This window comes from Aquila chrysaetos, chromosome 5 (assembly GCF_900496995.4).
Source record: "Aquila chrysaetos chrysaetos chromosome 5, bAquChr1.4, whole genome shotgun sequence".
NCBI lineage: Eukaryota > Metazoa > Chordata > Aves > Accipitriformes > Accipitridae > Aquila > Aquila chrysaetos.
The window spans coordinates 17,643,329-17,659,391 of NC_044008.1; the positions used below are offsets into that span (position 1 = coordinate 17,643,329).

General features: G+C 36.2%; 1 protein-coding gene across 6 annotated transcripts in view; it reads right to left on the reverse strand.

Annotated features, from left to right (window-relative positions):
* Positions 1–559: 559 nt before the first annotated feature.
* Positions 560–16,063, reverse strand: part of CERK (ceramide kinase) — a 44,810-nt gene continuing 29,306 nt past the window's right edge. For 5 of the 6 annotated variants that reach the window (XM_030014090.1, XM_030014088.1, XM_030014086.1 and 2 more), the window contains 6 exons: positions 15,316–15,468; positions 14,205–14,310; positions 11,394–11,464; positions 6,772–6,977; positions 4,252–4,460; positions 560–3,324 (listed from right to left, as the gene is read on the reverse strand). In XM_030014090.1, coding sequence (XP_029869950.1) covers positions 3,225–3,324; positions 4,252–4,460; positions 6,772–6,977; positions 11,394–11,464; positions 14,205–14,310; positions 15,316–15,468 — 845 coding nt within the window. In that variant the 3' untranslated portion in view covers positions 560–3,224. The remainder of the gene's footprint in view (positions 3,325–4,251; positions 4,461–6,771; positions 6,978–11,393; positions 11,465–14,204; positions 14,311–15,315; positions 15,469–16,063) is intronic. The other variant, XM_030014087.1, reaches the window with a different exon arrangement.

Sequence of the window (16,063 nt, forward strand, 5' to 3'; positions counted from 1 at the left end):
ATTCTCTGAATCTATGAAAAGCAGATGTCTCAATAGAGCTGAAAAGCATCTTGTGCTTTTGTGCCCATTGTTCATCTACAACAAACATGTTTTACTTATTAGAGTATGTACTGCATCTGCAGTAATTATTGCAATGAAATTCTAAAAAAACCCATCTATTTACTATATAGTATATAGTACAATACATAATTGACACTTCTTAGAACAGTAGTTTTCTTTCATTTTTTGTAGTTTAGATTTTTCCATAATAGATAACTCTGAATACTTGCATTATAACTAAGTTTCTTCTCCTCCCTTCAATCTTTGATTTACCTTGGTAGAGTTGCTTAGTTTTAGTGCAAGTCCAGCTTCACTAGTTGCTTTCCTTCACTCTCAGTGTTTGTCCACACTCACACTTGCTACAAAGCTGTGGTCAACCCAAATGGAAGCTTATGAATTACTTCTCCACCTGGTTTAATCTGCCCACATTGGTTACACTGAGCACGCTGCTGCCAGATTTCTGCTGAACAAAGGTAGATATTTTTTCAAATCAATTTGTGAAAAGAAGAAAACCACTGTATTGCTGTATGACGTAATTTTATTTTTTCAAGGAAATGCCCTGGTGTCATAAAACAAAACACATTTTCTAATCTTGAAGCCAGCAAGATCGGGAAAAAAAGAAAAATCAAACTTGGTTTTCCTACACATAATTTCCATACTAAGACTACATTCAGAGAAAAAACCCTAGAATTAAAATGCAAGCAGACATTACTTATGCAGCTCTCTTCTTAAAAATAAACCAGACATGTCACACAACTCACATGGTGCTTTGCTAGTATAATATGCTACAAACAGAATTATTCAAATGCAACTATGCGGCTTTTCTATTTCCTAGGACCTTTTCATTTTATTATGTTGCAACACCTTTATTATTTACTTCACACTTCATTACCATACTACAGAATGATCTTTTCTCCACCTTTTCTGGTGTTTTGTTTCTCAGAAAGGGGGCCTTCACTGTGGCTTGCTTTGGAAACACCAAGCACTCAGTTTCAGATATTAAAATATTCAAAACATTTCAATAAACATTCACAATGAGATTAAGCCTCCTTTTTTCAAGTAAGGGTCTCATGAATTGCTAGTAAACTAATGGAAAGAGCTGGTTAGTATTTACTCCTGTTCTCATTTATGAGAACGTGATCTGGATAGCTGTAATGCCTCATAAATGCCCTCATCTGTTGGCAAGCTGAGTGTGCACCATCATATCCTGCACAAGAATTACAGTAACCTGAAGTCTTGGTTCTCTCACAATATTCACGGATAGACCACAATACCTGTAGAATTTTCTAAACAAACAACACTTTCAAAAAATATTTGCATTTGTAGAACTGCATAATCTCATTTTCAATGGGGTTCTTAGTTCAAAAGTACTATTTCACTTATTAAACATAGCTTTAAGAATACAGTATACATAATACTGTTACAAATGTCTGAAAAACACTGGATCAACCAACATTTCAACTCATTGCAGTAAACAGCAGTACTTTTGGAAAAGTATTCAAGTATTTCCCTGAAATACTACATAACAAAAACCAGATCCTAAACTTTGTATGACTGTACTTTAAGCAAGTATCATTTCCAAGTGCTTTTTGTCTTATAGAGCAGTACGAATAATACTTTGTAGCAAAGACATAGCACGCCATTTCGACATTACACAAAACTGGAATGTAAATAACTTCAATAGAAAAAAAAAATCTGCCATTTATAACAATTTTCAAGTGCTTCAGTAATAAAATGACCAATCACCATGACTTACATGGACCAAATACATAAGACACGAAACTAATACAAGCTGAATGACAGAAGTGCCAATAAATATACACAAATAGAAAATCATTAGCTGTTCAGATGCCAAAACCCCCTCAGATGCAGCAAGTTTTAAAGAGAACTACACACTTAAGAAAAGATAGAAGAGAGCAGGGGCTAACTTCTGATCCTCAAACAGGAACAAATCTGTACAAGAGCAGCAGAATTTAGTCCCAGGCTTACACACAGAACATGAATGTGCCACAATACACAAATCCATAGACAACTTAAATAATCACTCCATAGCTTTATATGATAGTCTAATGTTTTTTGCTATAAAAACAAATCAGCACAGTGAATTCGTGATTTATCAGATGCCAGTTTCTTCCCTTAACTTCACAAAACAAATTATTTTGTTTCATATTTAGTTAAATAAACATTATTTAAAAAAACTTTCAATCATCAAATCATATTTTTAAACTTAATATTCTAACATTTTATTTTGCAAAGACATTTTAATGTATGTAGTACAATCTCCAAAGAACTGTGTACTGAACAGGAAAGCTTTTCATATGTTAATTTTAGATATTTAAAAAAAAAAATTAAAACTGCTGGTGTTTCAGAAGATATTCATATTTTCTTTTGCCTGTGCCTTCCTGGTATTATATAAGTATCCCTGCAAGTGCTTGCAAGACATTTCAGTTGCAGTGTGGTATTTGGTATCATCCAAACAGTCATAAACCCCTTTATAATCCCGAAAAGCATCATGCAAGGAAGCCTTTATAAATAGAATATATAGGATAAGGTATGATCTGTATACAGATGTGCTTTTATTTTTCAAAGTATTTCTATACTCTTATTGTTATTACTTAAAGCCAGGAATGTGTGTTTGAATTGCATTGATAAGTTGCAAGGTATAGTCAGAATTACAAAATGAAAGATTTTACTTAAAAAAAAAAAAAAAAGAAGAAAAAAAGTGAATGACAACACTGTTGTCCAGCATTTAAGCCACATGCAACTACATAACACTCCCAGCAGGAAACATCTTCTCAGACCCTGAAAATACCTTGTCTTGATATCTTGGTTTGACGACAATGGAAAGTCCAATGTTTTATAACATTTAGATATTATTGCAACACAACTGCTAAATTAGCTCTCTAGAAAAGCACAGAGAATTTATCAGTCATTGTGAATACATATATATACACCAATCCTCTCTTTTCTAACATAACTTAGATTACATTGCTGAAAGATATATTGTAATGATTACAATGTTTTTAAAAAAATTACACAATGCAATAAGATGTCTAAAATTATACTGAAGCCATTAAAAAAAAACCACCTAAAATTTTAAAATACTTGTCAATTTGACTAAAATGCATATTCACTCAACTTCCTTGAGCTTTTATTTTTTCTTCTCCTCATTGGAGGAACAATGTCTATAGTAATTGTTCAACGCTACTCTGGCTGTAGGCAGCTTCACCTCTACAGTTTTCCTCGATTCCCCTTGCAAATAGTTTCATTAACTGGCAGTGAACCCTGAAAAAAATACAGAAATCAATACAAAATAAATGGGCACTACATATTTAATTCTAACAGTCCCTGAATTCCAAGCAGTTGGACAAAGTTCCTTACTCCAGACTCCAGAAACCATGCTCTCATGTTTGATACAGTCCTCCCCTGCAAAGAAGGCTGGATGCTTTCATGTATCCATCACTCCTGTTACTCCTTTTTTCCACACAAAAAGTTCTATGGGGCACTTAAATGAGCTGATCTTATACAATATTTATAAAAATCACTTTGGACTACTAAGTGATTATGTTTTAAAGGAACACACTTGCATGTAAATATTTTGTATTGTGTTTTTGGTTCCCTTTGTTCTAAAACCAACAAATAAAAAACAATCAACCAAACCCCCCCCCCCCCCAAACAAAAAAGAAAAAAGTCCTTCAAATTTCACAAACCTCTAATCCTTTCTAATTTCATTATATGCACAACTGCAACCTTCTTTCTCCACATGCCAAGGCTAGAGATAAGACTCTGTGCTGTGTGTCAAAAAACCACAAATACTCAGTATTTCTTTAAGACAAAGATGCCTACTTAAGCTTAAGTTTCATGGGAAAAGCTATTGCTCAGAGTCATGAGGTACTCCACTCATTTAGAAAGAATCCTCCCAACACCACCTTCACCTTCAGCACTTCAAGCACATATCAGTTCCTAAGAAGTAAGCATGACTTCAAAGGTAGGGCCACCCATCTATCTCAGACTGATCATTTACAATATACATGGTTGGAGTATTCTCTGGAAAGGACTCAAAAAAGTAACAAAAATAAATTAAGTTTATTATCAGAATACTCAAATGTGCTATGCAGAGGCATCTTTTGGGGATGTCTTTATGAGCATCTTTAAAAATCAATGAAAAGGCTTAATGATTTCTGATATATGGGAAGAAAAATTGCTGCTTACCTCACTTCAATTGCTGAACTGTCCAGAGTTTCTCCATCACAATTCCAGCTGCTATTAGCATTATTACAGCAACAGGCTGGATGATCTCTGCAGAACTGGCCAAAACGTTTCTTTCCTATGTCCGTGACATTGCTTTCATTGTCTTCTGAAAGCTTTGATGTAAATTGAAAACTCTTCACTCGATAAACGTCTACAAATGAGAAGTCAAACTACAAAGAAAAAAATAAAGCAAACCAGGCAATTACAATTAGTTAAATATATTTGATCTGTAAAGCAACTCACCATGCAGCATTTCGTATTCAAGAAAGTCTGTCCACTCCAATTTTCTAGAGAAGCTTACCTGAACCATAGTGTGATTTTTGTTTTTAAAAAACTGCACAAGTCAGAAACAATAAAACCGAAATGGAAACTTACTTTCAGTGGTCCTCTTCAAGCAGCTGCAATACTGCCACTTTATAGATAATCAGGTAACAGGTTCTCAGATTATGAGTAAATAGGGTATAAAAGCTATTAAAAATACTCTTTAAAAACTATTATAACATGGAATCAAAGTCAAAAAGGTTTGGATTGGATCTTTGTACCATCCTCAGGACCTGTTCAACTTACAGTCCTTAAGACACATGGGCTTTTCTGAAAGCCTTCTGCATTTGGAACAATGCCCTGAAGGTGAGAATTCCATGGCAGTGTGATCACATCACAGAGCTGGGTGTATGCAAAAATAAGAATAGAGGGCAATATTATTACATTCCAACAAAATAAAAATAATTTTAACTAGTTAATTCAGCTAAAAGAAGTAGGACAATTAAGATATTGCTCTTATAACAGAGGTTTCAGATTTACACTACAATATTGTACAAATGCTTTAAAACAGGCTTTGTAAATTAAAGCAACAATCAAATTAGAGGGTACCCCCACCTGCCCTGAAAACAACTTAACTGATATGGACTTAAACATTTAGCAAGCTGTAATAAATACTGACATGTCATTTAGCAAAGGCAATGGAGTATGTCTGTGTGCATCTACAGGAAGGGGATGGCACGGAAGCAGAAGTAAAAAAAGGAACAGTTTACCCATAAACCAGTCTGTATTAATGTACAGTCAGCCCTTTTCTTCCTTTTTATTTTCACATTTTCTTAAGTTTTCAAACAGGCTTTCCCACTATTATGGTAGACACTAACCTGAGGTGAGGACATATGTACAACCCTGCATTTAATCTACACTGCAAAACCAACATATCCCAGACAGAAACCAGTTGGGAAGCACTGGAAGAGGAATGGTCACAGTGGCAATCACAAAAAGCATCAGAGTTGAAGGGACCTCCTAGGTCTTAAGTTCCCTCGGCTTTCAACAATAAACAAGCTGTGAAGTTGCCAAACACCACACTTGGAAGCAGTGGCTTACGGATACAACGAGGCTCACTAAGCAGTGTGCTCGTCCAAACAGCTTAGTTGCAAAAACTGGTATCTATGGCTGCACAGAGCCACCCACCCATGAATGCTCTCATGTCTCAAGTCCAAGCAGCACGCAGTCTCTTGATAAATGTTGAAGCCAATTTGAAAGGTAGCCAGGGAAGGCTTCAAATAATCAAACACATCAAGGGAACAGTGAGAGTGGGTGGGAAGAAGTGAAGAGAAGAAGAGGAGACTGAGAATAGCAGGAAGGAAGAATGCAGACACACACACACAACGTCCCAGGGAATGATAATGAGGAAATACAGGAAAGAGAATCTATACTAATTCTTCTACAGACAAGGAAGAATAGCATCATGAACAAGTGAGATTTATTATTGCTTTTCTAACTAGATATGACATTAGTCCATTGTTCAGATAATTTCCAGAACATGTTAATAATATCAGGTTGTGACAAATATTAAATGTGTATTCACAGCCATAGCTCTGGTTTCAACAGATACTACAATCCAAAGCAGTGATGAACCTTCCCTTGTAGTTTATCCTGACAGCTACAACATATGCAAGGAATAATTTGAAAGCTGAATGCATAGAGCTCATATCCTGGTCACATATAGGTATTAAACTTCTGCTAAAAGCCTGCAGTTTACAGCAAAATGCAGTTCTGGTAACTTTTTTCTAAACCACATTTTTATACAGTTTACAAAAAGTGATTTATTATTCTTCACTACATCTTCTATCTCAGCTATGTTATACTGCTGTGAGCAGTTTTTCATGACAAATACATGGGGGCACAGTTGTGACAAAATCACTTTAAATATTGTCCAAACAGTAAATATATGGAAATTGTTATGAAACAGAGTTCAATTACCAAAAGTGGAGTTTTGTTAGAATGCTATGGCCAAAGACTTGACTTAGCTAAAATGTGGTGGGTTTGTTTTTTTTTAATGGTACACATGCTGAGATTGTCACCCAAAATGTATAAACTTCTAAAGAGAAAAAAAAACCCACAACCAACCTGCTTTGCAGATGTTCTTTTTGTCATATAAGAATATCAGTATTTACAACTTGGACTGACTCTGGAGAATTCATTGTCAAAGGAAATACACACCTGATCATCTTGGTTTGTATGTCGGACAAGATACCGTAGAAAATCAAATCTGGAGCATTTACGAACTAGAATGAGGTCAGCTGAACCATCTGCCAAATGAGCTGCTGGTGAAAGACCTTTTGGACTTCGTGGACAGGCACAGCTCATATTTACTGCATTGATGGCTAGAAATTTCCCTTTAATAACCTTCCATTCTTCTTCATCTTCTGAAACACATCAATAAAGGCATGGAGATAAGATTATTATTTGTTCTACTCAGAAGAACACTAAAAAGCAATCATTCTTGGCAACTTAGAAGTTTTTACTGGGCATACTCATGCACTGTCAATAAATATCTTAAATAAACTGCATTAAAAAAAATATATATTTTTCATATAGTAACAGAGAAAGTTGCTTTTTCCCTTCACAGACTGTGATTATGTACTAAAACTGCTCACCATTTCTGATATACGCATGTCAAATTCAGGATCAATGTGGGTAAAACCACAAAGCCTTTGGCAGGGAAAAGAGAAAGGCAAGTTAAAACTCTTGTAGTGTGAAAGTTCAGGAGGATTTTTAACTTTTAAATTTTTTTTTCTTGCTCTTCAACATGTTAATCTTAAATAAACAATGATGCAAAGACAGTGGTTTAGCATTTGGTTTCTAAATCACTATTCCTCTTCTGCCTCGATGCCACAAATTATGTTTAAGAATTATATTTAAGAAAAAGGGGAAGAGATGACTCAGGGTTCAGCAAGGATCAGCAGGCAGCAGATCAGGAGTCTGTTTCCACCCCAACCCCCAATGTCTGAAGATGAATACTATTAGCAGAGTTGAACTTTCCTGTGCGTAAATCTTCAGAGATTTCTGGAAAACAATACAAAAGTCTGTTTTCAACAACATGAAACTGTTCTGTTAGAGATTAGACCTAGACTGAGCTTAGATGTGTGATGGCATCAATACTATCAAGAGGCAGAGGAATTTTCTGGAACAAATAAACACTGACAGGCACTGCACAGAGATGTCATCTAAACTGTATATTCTGGAATATGGGTAAAAATAGATAAAAAATGCCTTTGCATTTTTAGATGACACATAATTGCCTTCCTCACTACAATAAGAAAAAGCCATAAAGCAGCCATAACACTCCTTTTCTCCCCACAATATAAGTGGCCTCACATATTTCAAACTAACAACTCCACAGAACTAATGACTGCAGAATAGTCTATGGAGATACACGTGGTTCTAAAACTAGAGTTCAGGAGTGAGGTGCCGTTGTCGATGATGGGGGTAAAATTAAGGAATGAACAACAAATGATAAGTTTGTTTATATAAGCTTGTTAAAGTTTGATCATCAAACCACAGCAAGGTAGAGGTTTTGAGGCATATTAACTGGTATGGACTTAGAAATCTAACATTATTCAGTTCCCCGCATTTCGGTTAACATATAGTTATTTTCAAGGTGCTTCTTTCATGGGACTATAGATGATATTTATGCTATATATTTCATGTTCTGAGATTCTGATATTCTTTACTGTTTTAGTTTTAGGAACTTCACATTTACTTTAGAGAATCATTATTACAATTTTCTAGGTAATTTTGGACCTAAAGTCTATGATGCATTCATTTTGAATCGACCTCTTCCAAGCTTTATACATCAGAAAAGTAAGAAAAAGTGAGAAAAAAAATGTTTGGAAAGTATTCTGTAGTTGTTCTTTACTGTTTGAACTTTTCTTGCCTTCTTGAATTTTTATTCATTGGAACTTCTTACTACCCACTCTTTAGTAAGAGAGCCAAGAAAAACAGAATTCCAGGAAAAATAAAGTAGGATTATAATGTGACAAAAGACTTAAAGGAAACTAAAAAATTTATTCTTTTTCCATCTAGACTATCCTCTCTGTTTCCTGATAAACAAATCAGTAACAACAAGAAAAAATGCAGCTCTTAAATTCAACATTTTCACATCATTTGCCAGAGTGGTTTTAGTATTGCTTGCTTTACTGCTATCTTTTTATGTTGCTTTCAAAGAGGACATTACAGAAAGAAATAGTTTAAATCAGATTCAAAATGTGTATCTTGAGAGATGAGAAAGACTTAAATGTCAAACTACAGAATGACTTTGTTCAGGCTGCAGGCAAATGACAAGGTGCTGCTCCGAGACAAAGGTAACTGAACAGAACATAAGAAACTACTGGAACTGGAAACATCTGTGTCCAGAACTATACAAGTGCTTATTTACAAGAAAACCAGGCATTTTCTGATACACAAACAACAAAATGAAAACAACACCCTTTACTGATAAATCCTTTTGTTGTTTATCTGAGAAGCCTTAATAATTTAGTCTATAGTGTGTCTACATATATGTTAACTTTTGAAGTATGCTCACTTTAATAAGTAACTTTCAAATTACTTAAGGTAGAATGCTTATGTATGTTACTGTAATAGATTGTTTTCACCTGGTGAAAAAGTACCATTCAGTATAAATTTCAGCACATTACTCAAAAAAAGCTTCACTGTTCAAGTAAGAACAAAGTCAGGGTATTTATCACATTTTAAATGATCAACTGTTTTCACAACCATTCTACAGGGTGCATCACTGTAATAGCACAAATTATTCACCCACAGTATCTTTCATATGGTAGAGCAATCATAAGCAGGGAGACCATAAACAGCACTCATTTCACTGTCTATTGTGTATATATACTGCAAGTTGCTGAAATCAGCGTAAAGTACTAACACTCAAAGTTTACTCAGCACATGCACATAGACTTCTGCACAATACAAATAAATACGTTCAGTGACAGGCAATGGAAGGATCCTTCTAAACTTACCTGAATTGTACACAAACCAAGTAGGCACAATGAAAGAGTCAGACAATACACCCTGCTGAGTAAAAAGCTTATCTGAGGTGGTGATTTAAAATCATTTTTATTGCAAAACAAGAGTAGCTGATTGTTATTGTTTGCTTACCAGTACTGAATGAAGAGACTGAACTGCAAAGAAAGCCAGCTACCAGAAGTAAAATGGATTTAAGTAAACAATATCTTAAATAATCAGCTGCTTAATGTCTTGTGCAGTGCTGGCTAAAGCAGTCTTGATTGCTCACTAACCTGTAGCTTTCTTCTGCCTTTGCTCCTTTGCTGGGTCAAAGCTAACACAATGACAGGTTTAAAAAAAAAACCAAAACAAACCAAAACCCAAACGAACCACAACACAAAAACACAAACCTAACCCCCCCCCCCCGCCAAACCCTCACCCAAACACAAAAAAAACCAAACCAAAAAAAAAAAAAAAAACAAACAAAACCCACCACAAAAGAAAAAAGGTTGGCAATTTCTAACTACAGTTATTTCTCAAAAAGACAGATATTTTTTTTTTCTTAACAAAAAACCTCTGAGATTTAGCTCCTAAAAAAATATTATGTCAAGCAATTTCTTTAGCTGAATCTGGGCATAAATTAAAACAACTCAAGAAATACTCCAATCAGGCCATCTGTTGACTACATCAAAGATCTGAAAGCAAGCACTATATATAAGCATGTGTTACAGGAATTCAAGTTGGCATAGAAATCTATATACAGTCTTTATGCTACCAATGAATGTCTATAGTATGATGATACTCTTTTTGCTAACAAATGTCTAGAACCTGGCACAGATACTGTGCTAAATAACTGTAATTATAAGATAAGCTAGGTCATAAGGACCAATGTTTGTGTCAAGAAAATTATGGTTTTATGCACTGGGCTCTACAAGAAAAAAAAAAAAAAGAAAAAAAAAAAAAGAGAGAGTAAAAGCAGAAGCAAGCACCCATGGGAAGACTGCCTGCTGTTTAAGAGGGGTTTATCCAAGATGACGAACTGAGACTAGAGGCAAAACTCAGCCAGGTGAATCTGCGTATCTTACTCCAGCAAGGCCACAAGGACATCATAGTCAGACATAAAGAGATACAACTAGTAGGATTGCTGCACAGAATCCAGTACATTAAGAGTTGTTTTAACAAAAGGAAGGAAAAGTTATGCCCATAAAAAGATCCATGGAAGTACACAGGAATTGGAATGGGGGGGAAGGGAATAAGGATAGTGTAACCTGAGAAAGAGGAGAAGAATCTAATTTATCTTTTATACTGAGTATGGGTGGGGTATTGTACAGAAATACTTAAATCCACTAGATCAGTTATTAGTTGTCCAAGTTCACTGCCTCATATTTATTTAATAAACAGCTTTACGTAGGGTGAGTTTTGTGCTAACAAACACAAATTTTTAATCCTGATCTATTCTGGAAGTTATCTTCATGAACTGCTTCCTTCTATACTACCTCACAGTTTATCAGTTAAGTCCTTCTCACAAAAAGAACAGAGTCCTAGCTCACAGAATATAACTTTCTTAAAGAAAATAAGCTCAACACATTGAAATATACAAATAATTAGTATAATTTTATCAGAATTTTCTGAGGTTTGGGTAGAGGAGACACCTTATATATTTTTCACATATTTACATGTATTTTCCTCAAACTTAAAGAAACAATAGATTATCTAGTAACTCACAATGTTTTTAAAAAAAAAACACGCACACGCTTGAACTGATATATTCTGGAAAATAATAATTTGTGTAATACTACAACATCTTACTTTTTATGACAAATTACCTTCATGTTTTAATCCACATTCCTTGTGCTGTTCTGCCAGCTGTTGCTCACTTTTCTTGCAAATGTAACATCTGAAAACAAAAATACCATTCAGTTCCTGAAAACAACACTATTATTCAGTTCAACTTTTTTGTTTTAGCCAATTATTACGAGACCTTCCCCCACCACAAGATGCAGCATGGCACTGACAACCCTGATATGGCATGAATCATGATAGACCTGCAGGCAGTATAGGTACTTAAATACAGTGCTGAACATTACTGGATGTCAGAAATAACAGCATCACAGAGTCATAAGATCACATAGGTTGGAAGGGACCTGTGATGTGGTCCAAACTTCTGCTCAAAGCAGGTCTTATAGGATCGGGATGTTCAGTGTCTTGTTCAATTAAGTTTAGAATATCTGCAAGGGTAGAGTCCACAAGACCTCAGGGCAACCTGTTCCAATATTTGACTGCTGTAACAGTGAAAGACATTGACATACTGGAGCGAGTCCTTCATCTCACAAGTGCTGAATACAGGGAAAGAATCACTGGTCCTGACGTGTTGGCTTCTCTTTTGCTTAGAAAGCCCAATACACGGTTGGCCTTCCTTGCTGCAAGGACACACTGCTGACTCAGGTACAGATGTTGTCCACCAGGATCCCTAAGTTCTTTTAGGCAGAGCTGCCTTCCAGTCAGTACTGTTGCATGGGACTATTCCACCCCAGATGCATGATATTTGTCTCTCCCGAACTTCAGGAGGTTCCTATCAGCCATTTCTTCAGCCCACCAAGGTCCCTCTGAATAGCAGCCCTGGCTTTCAACTTGTAAACCACTCCTCCCATTCTGGTATCATCCATAAAACTGCTGAGAGCACACTCTCTACTACAGACCCAGTCACTAAAAGATGTTGCGCAGTATTAGCCACAGTATTGATCCTCGAGGGACGCCATTAGTAATTGGCTGCCAGTTGGATTTGGTACTCACAATCTTTCTAGGTAGTCTAGCCAATTTTCCACCCATCCACTTATCTAGTCCACACCTCATCAATTTGGCTTTAACAATACTACAGTACCAAAGGCCTTGCTAAAGTCAAGGTATGCAACACCCACTGCTTCCCCTTCATCCATGGGCTTGGGGACTTGTAAGGCCTGGGGTTCAGTGAAAACTGGGTCAAAGGAGTAATTTTCCAGCCTTTTCAGTATCTTTTACCACTAGGTTCCCCATACCACTAAGCAGGAGGCCCACAGTTCCTTTAGTCTTTTGTTATGATTGGTATACTTATATAATCCCTTCATAATACGTAACACCCTTCACATCCCTCACTGATTTCAACTCCACCTAAGCTTTGGCTTTCTCAGTTCCATCCCTGCATGTTTAGGCAATGTCTCTGTTCTTCCAAAGTAACCCATTCCACTTCCACCTTCTCTGCTTCTCAGATCCTTGCTCACCTGTGTTGGTTTTCTATCATGCTTACTCAAGTTTCTGCATATCAGAATGGACTGTTCTTGTGCTTTGAGGAGGTACCAACCAACTGTCCTGGGCCTCTTTGTCCTCCAGGGCAGTCTCCCATGGAATCTTGCCAAGATTCCTGAATAAACCAAAATCTGCTCTCCTAAAGTTCAGAGCTGCAATTCTACTTTTTGTCTTGCTTACTTCTCTCAGGATTTTAAACTCTATAATCTCACAGCCACCACTGCCAGACTGCTCAACCATCATATCCCACAATTTCCTTTTCTGTAAAAGGACCAGCAAAGCATTTCCCCTAGTGAGCTTGTCAATCACCTGCACGATCACTGTCATCACCACACTCCAGGATTCTCCCGAATTGCTTGTGTCCAGCCCTATTGCCCTTCCAGCAATTACCAGGATGTATAATATCTCCCATGAGGCATCAGGCACTCTACGTCAGGATGTATAAAATCCCCTGTGAGGCATCAGGCACTCTTTACTCCCTGACTGAGACCTGGATGACAGCTTTCTCCCTCTGGAGCTTCCCCTGCATCAAGGCACTGGATGGATCAGGATAGTTACTCCAGCTAGTACTGGAAACCATGTTCTGTAGCATGTCACAGCATTATTATTACAGCACAGTCTCAACAAGTTCCATGTAGTTTCAGGCCAACGTTTCTAGCTACTCTGTATCTTGGTGTGCTGTTTGCTGCTGTGACGACTACTATATGTCTGATAGCTACATTCATATATGAAGAAGAATAATAAATACTAGTGCATAACTTCAAACGGGTGAAAGCAAAGAGAAAGGAAGGAACGCTGGGAGATTAAGGTAGGCCCCTTGATTGGAGAAAAAAGTGAAGAATATCACAGAGAATTTATACAGCACAGTAGTAGTCTACAAAAAAATGGCTAAATAGGCTGATTCTTGAGACGACCTATCCTCAGGACAAGCCATGCCAGCTGTTGTCATGACACTAAGACAATTGCTAAAATTGCTAGATCCAATTACGGTGTGAACATTTGAGAATTTTTGAATAATTATTTCCATTTGTAAAAGCTACAAGGCATCCAGACTTTTCATCTATTAGCAGTAACACAGCATAGTACCCTCAGCATCTTGTAACTGGGTACTGTGCTGTTATACTTTGCTTAATTTAAAATTGGGGGAGGAGGGGACCAGCTAACAAAATTTTATTACATTTTTGTTTACTGACCTGAAAAAATAAGGTGTTCTCTTCAATGAGTCAATAAACTTTTTTAAAAGCTTGTCTCTTTCAGAGTAAGTGTTCTGGTGTTAACATTTCTGTGACTTCTGCTTATGCACACGCCTTTTCAAACAGTTCATGTCAAATATCCAGAGATAAACATTAGCCTACCCTGTTCTGCAGCTATCTTTATCTCGTGGAGATCCCAGTGTGTGTCTTGCTGGTTGAAAAGATATTGTTCCTTCATAGTAATGATGGGAAAGAAAAGTCTTGAAGCCTACATAAAAAAAGGTATTAAGCAGCATTAAGTCATTATAAATCCACATTATGAACACCTCTGCATACATCCCTTGAATATTCCTCTCTTTCCTTCTCTAAGGACTGCAAAACAATAGTTGCTCTCCTCAAGCTCACAGCTCTTTGTGTTACGATGTTTTAGACTGTAAAGGACAAGGAAATAAACCCCCCAACTTTTTAACATTTACTAATAGTGCCATTACCTTGCTCAACACCTTTAAGAGCCAACTAAAAAATCTAGCTGTACATCACTGCTGAATCTTAAAATTAGCCTACTCTACTTAAATTCTGCTTTTGTATCTTCTTTCCCTAACACAAAACAAATCAAAGGCAGCAAAAAATAGTTTCCAGTAGTATAGGATTTGTCCAAATATTAGCTAACTAGGCTAAACCACTCAGCTCTCTCCATAATCAGTGATGGAAGAAGGACAAAATTAACAATTCATTCTATCAGCTAAATGTCCAAGACAGAGGAGTGCCTACCTCTAACTGATTGAAATGATAGTAAAAATTATTAGCACAGAAAAGATACTACTTTTTAGGCAGCTATCACTAAGTGACCTTTAGCAACACGTTTCTATTAACAACACAGAACAGCACTAGCAATTTTATTAATAAAAAAAGCTTATTGAACAAATTTGAATTAGGGTTGCTTCCAACACCATTTATAACAGTTCAATATAAGCTTTTCAGTTCTATATAAAGCTCAAAATACTTAAAATACTAACTATCAGTTAATTTATTAACTGTGCTATATAGTCAAATTCAAAACAACTTTAATGAGCACACTGTTAATGTTATCCCCCAAGTTATGGAGCTTTACATAATGTGATCCAACGTACTTGGTACCACAAGGAATTTAGAATCAGGTTCAGTCTGCCTCTTATGTTTAAAAGCTTCAGAGAAGCTTGGTTTCCAGAGACCACATCAACTGCTCCAGTATGTTTACATGCTGACAAAAGAATGTAATAATTACACAAGTTACCCGAGTAGTCGTATCTCATCGGACCCATCCATCGCTTCTTTTCGCTATCTTTTAATATATCTCCATAAAAACCGTAACCCAGCAATGATACAGAGTACTTCAAAAATGTGTTGTTATGATGTACAGAAGAGACATCCAGAGGCTGACAGTCACCTAGGAAGATTAGAAGTGCAAGGTTCTATTAAGGCTTATTTTGTTTGCAGCTGCAAACACGATAGTAACTTTAACATTACTGATTTTTTAAAAGTAAAAAATGTTATATTTATGTCATAACATATATGTCATATATCCATATATATTACTTATACATGCAGAAAGGCAAAACCAATTTTTTAATACTAATTTCATTTAATATTTAAAAACATTAAGCACTAAGTGAAAATAAAAGGTCTGTATGCTAAAAATAAATAATGAAGAATTTACACTCAGTTACCATGTAGCAGTAGGAGGGGATGTTATAGAAGAGATCAATGCAGTATCTGTACATCTACCAGATATAACTTAATCCTACATGTTATACTATCAGAGGATAATTCAAGCTGGAATGGGCCTTAGGAGGTTTCTCATCAAGTCTCCCATTCAAAGTAGGCTCAGCTATGAGGTCAGATCAGGTTACTCAGGGCTTATCTAGTCAAGTCCTGAAAATCCCTAAGAACAGAAAGTACACCACCTCTCTGATGTCCTCATAGTGTAAGCTTTGGAGTGGTTGTGGGGTTTTGGGGGTAGGGAGTGTTTTTCTTTGGTTGTT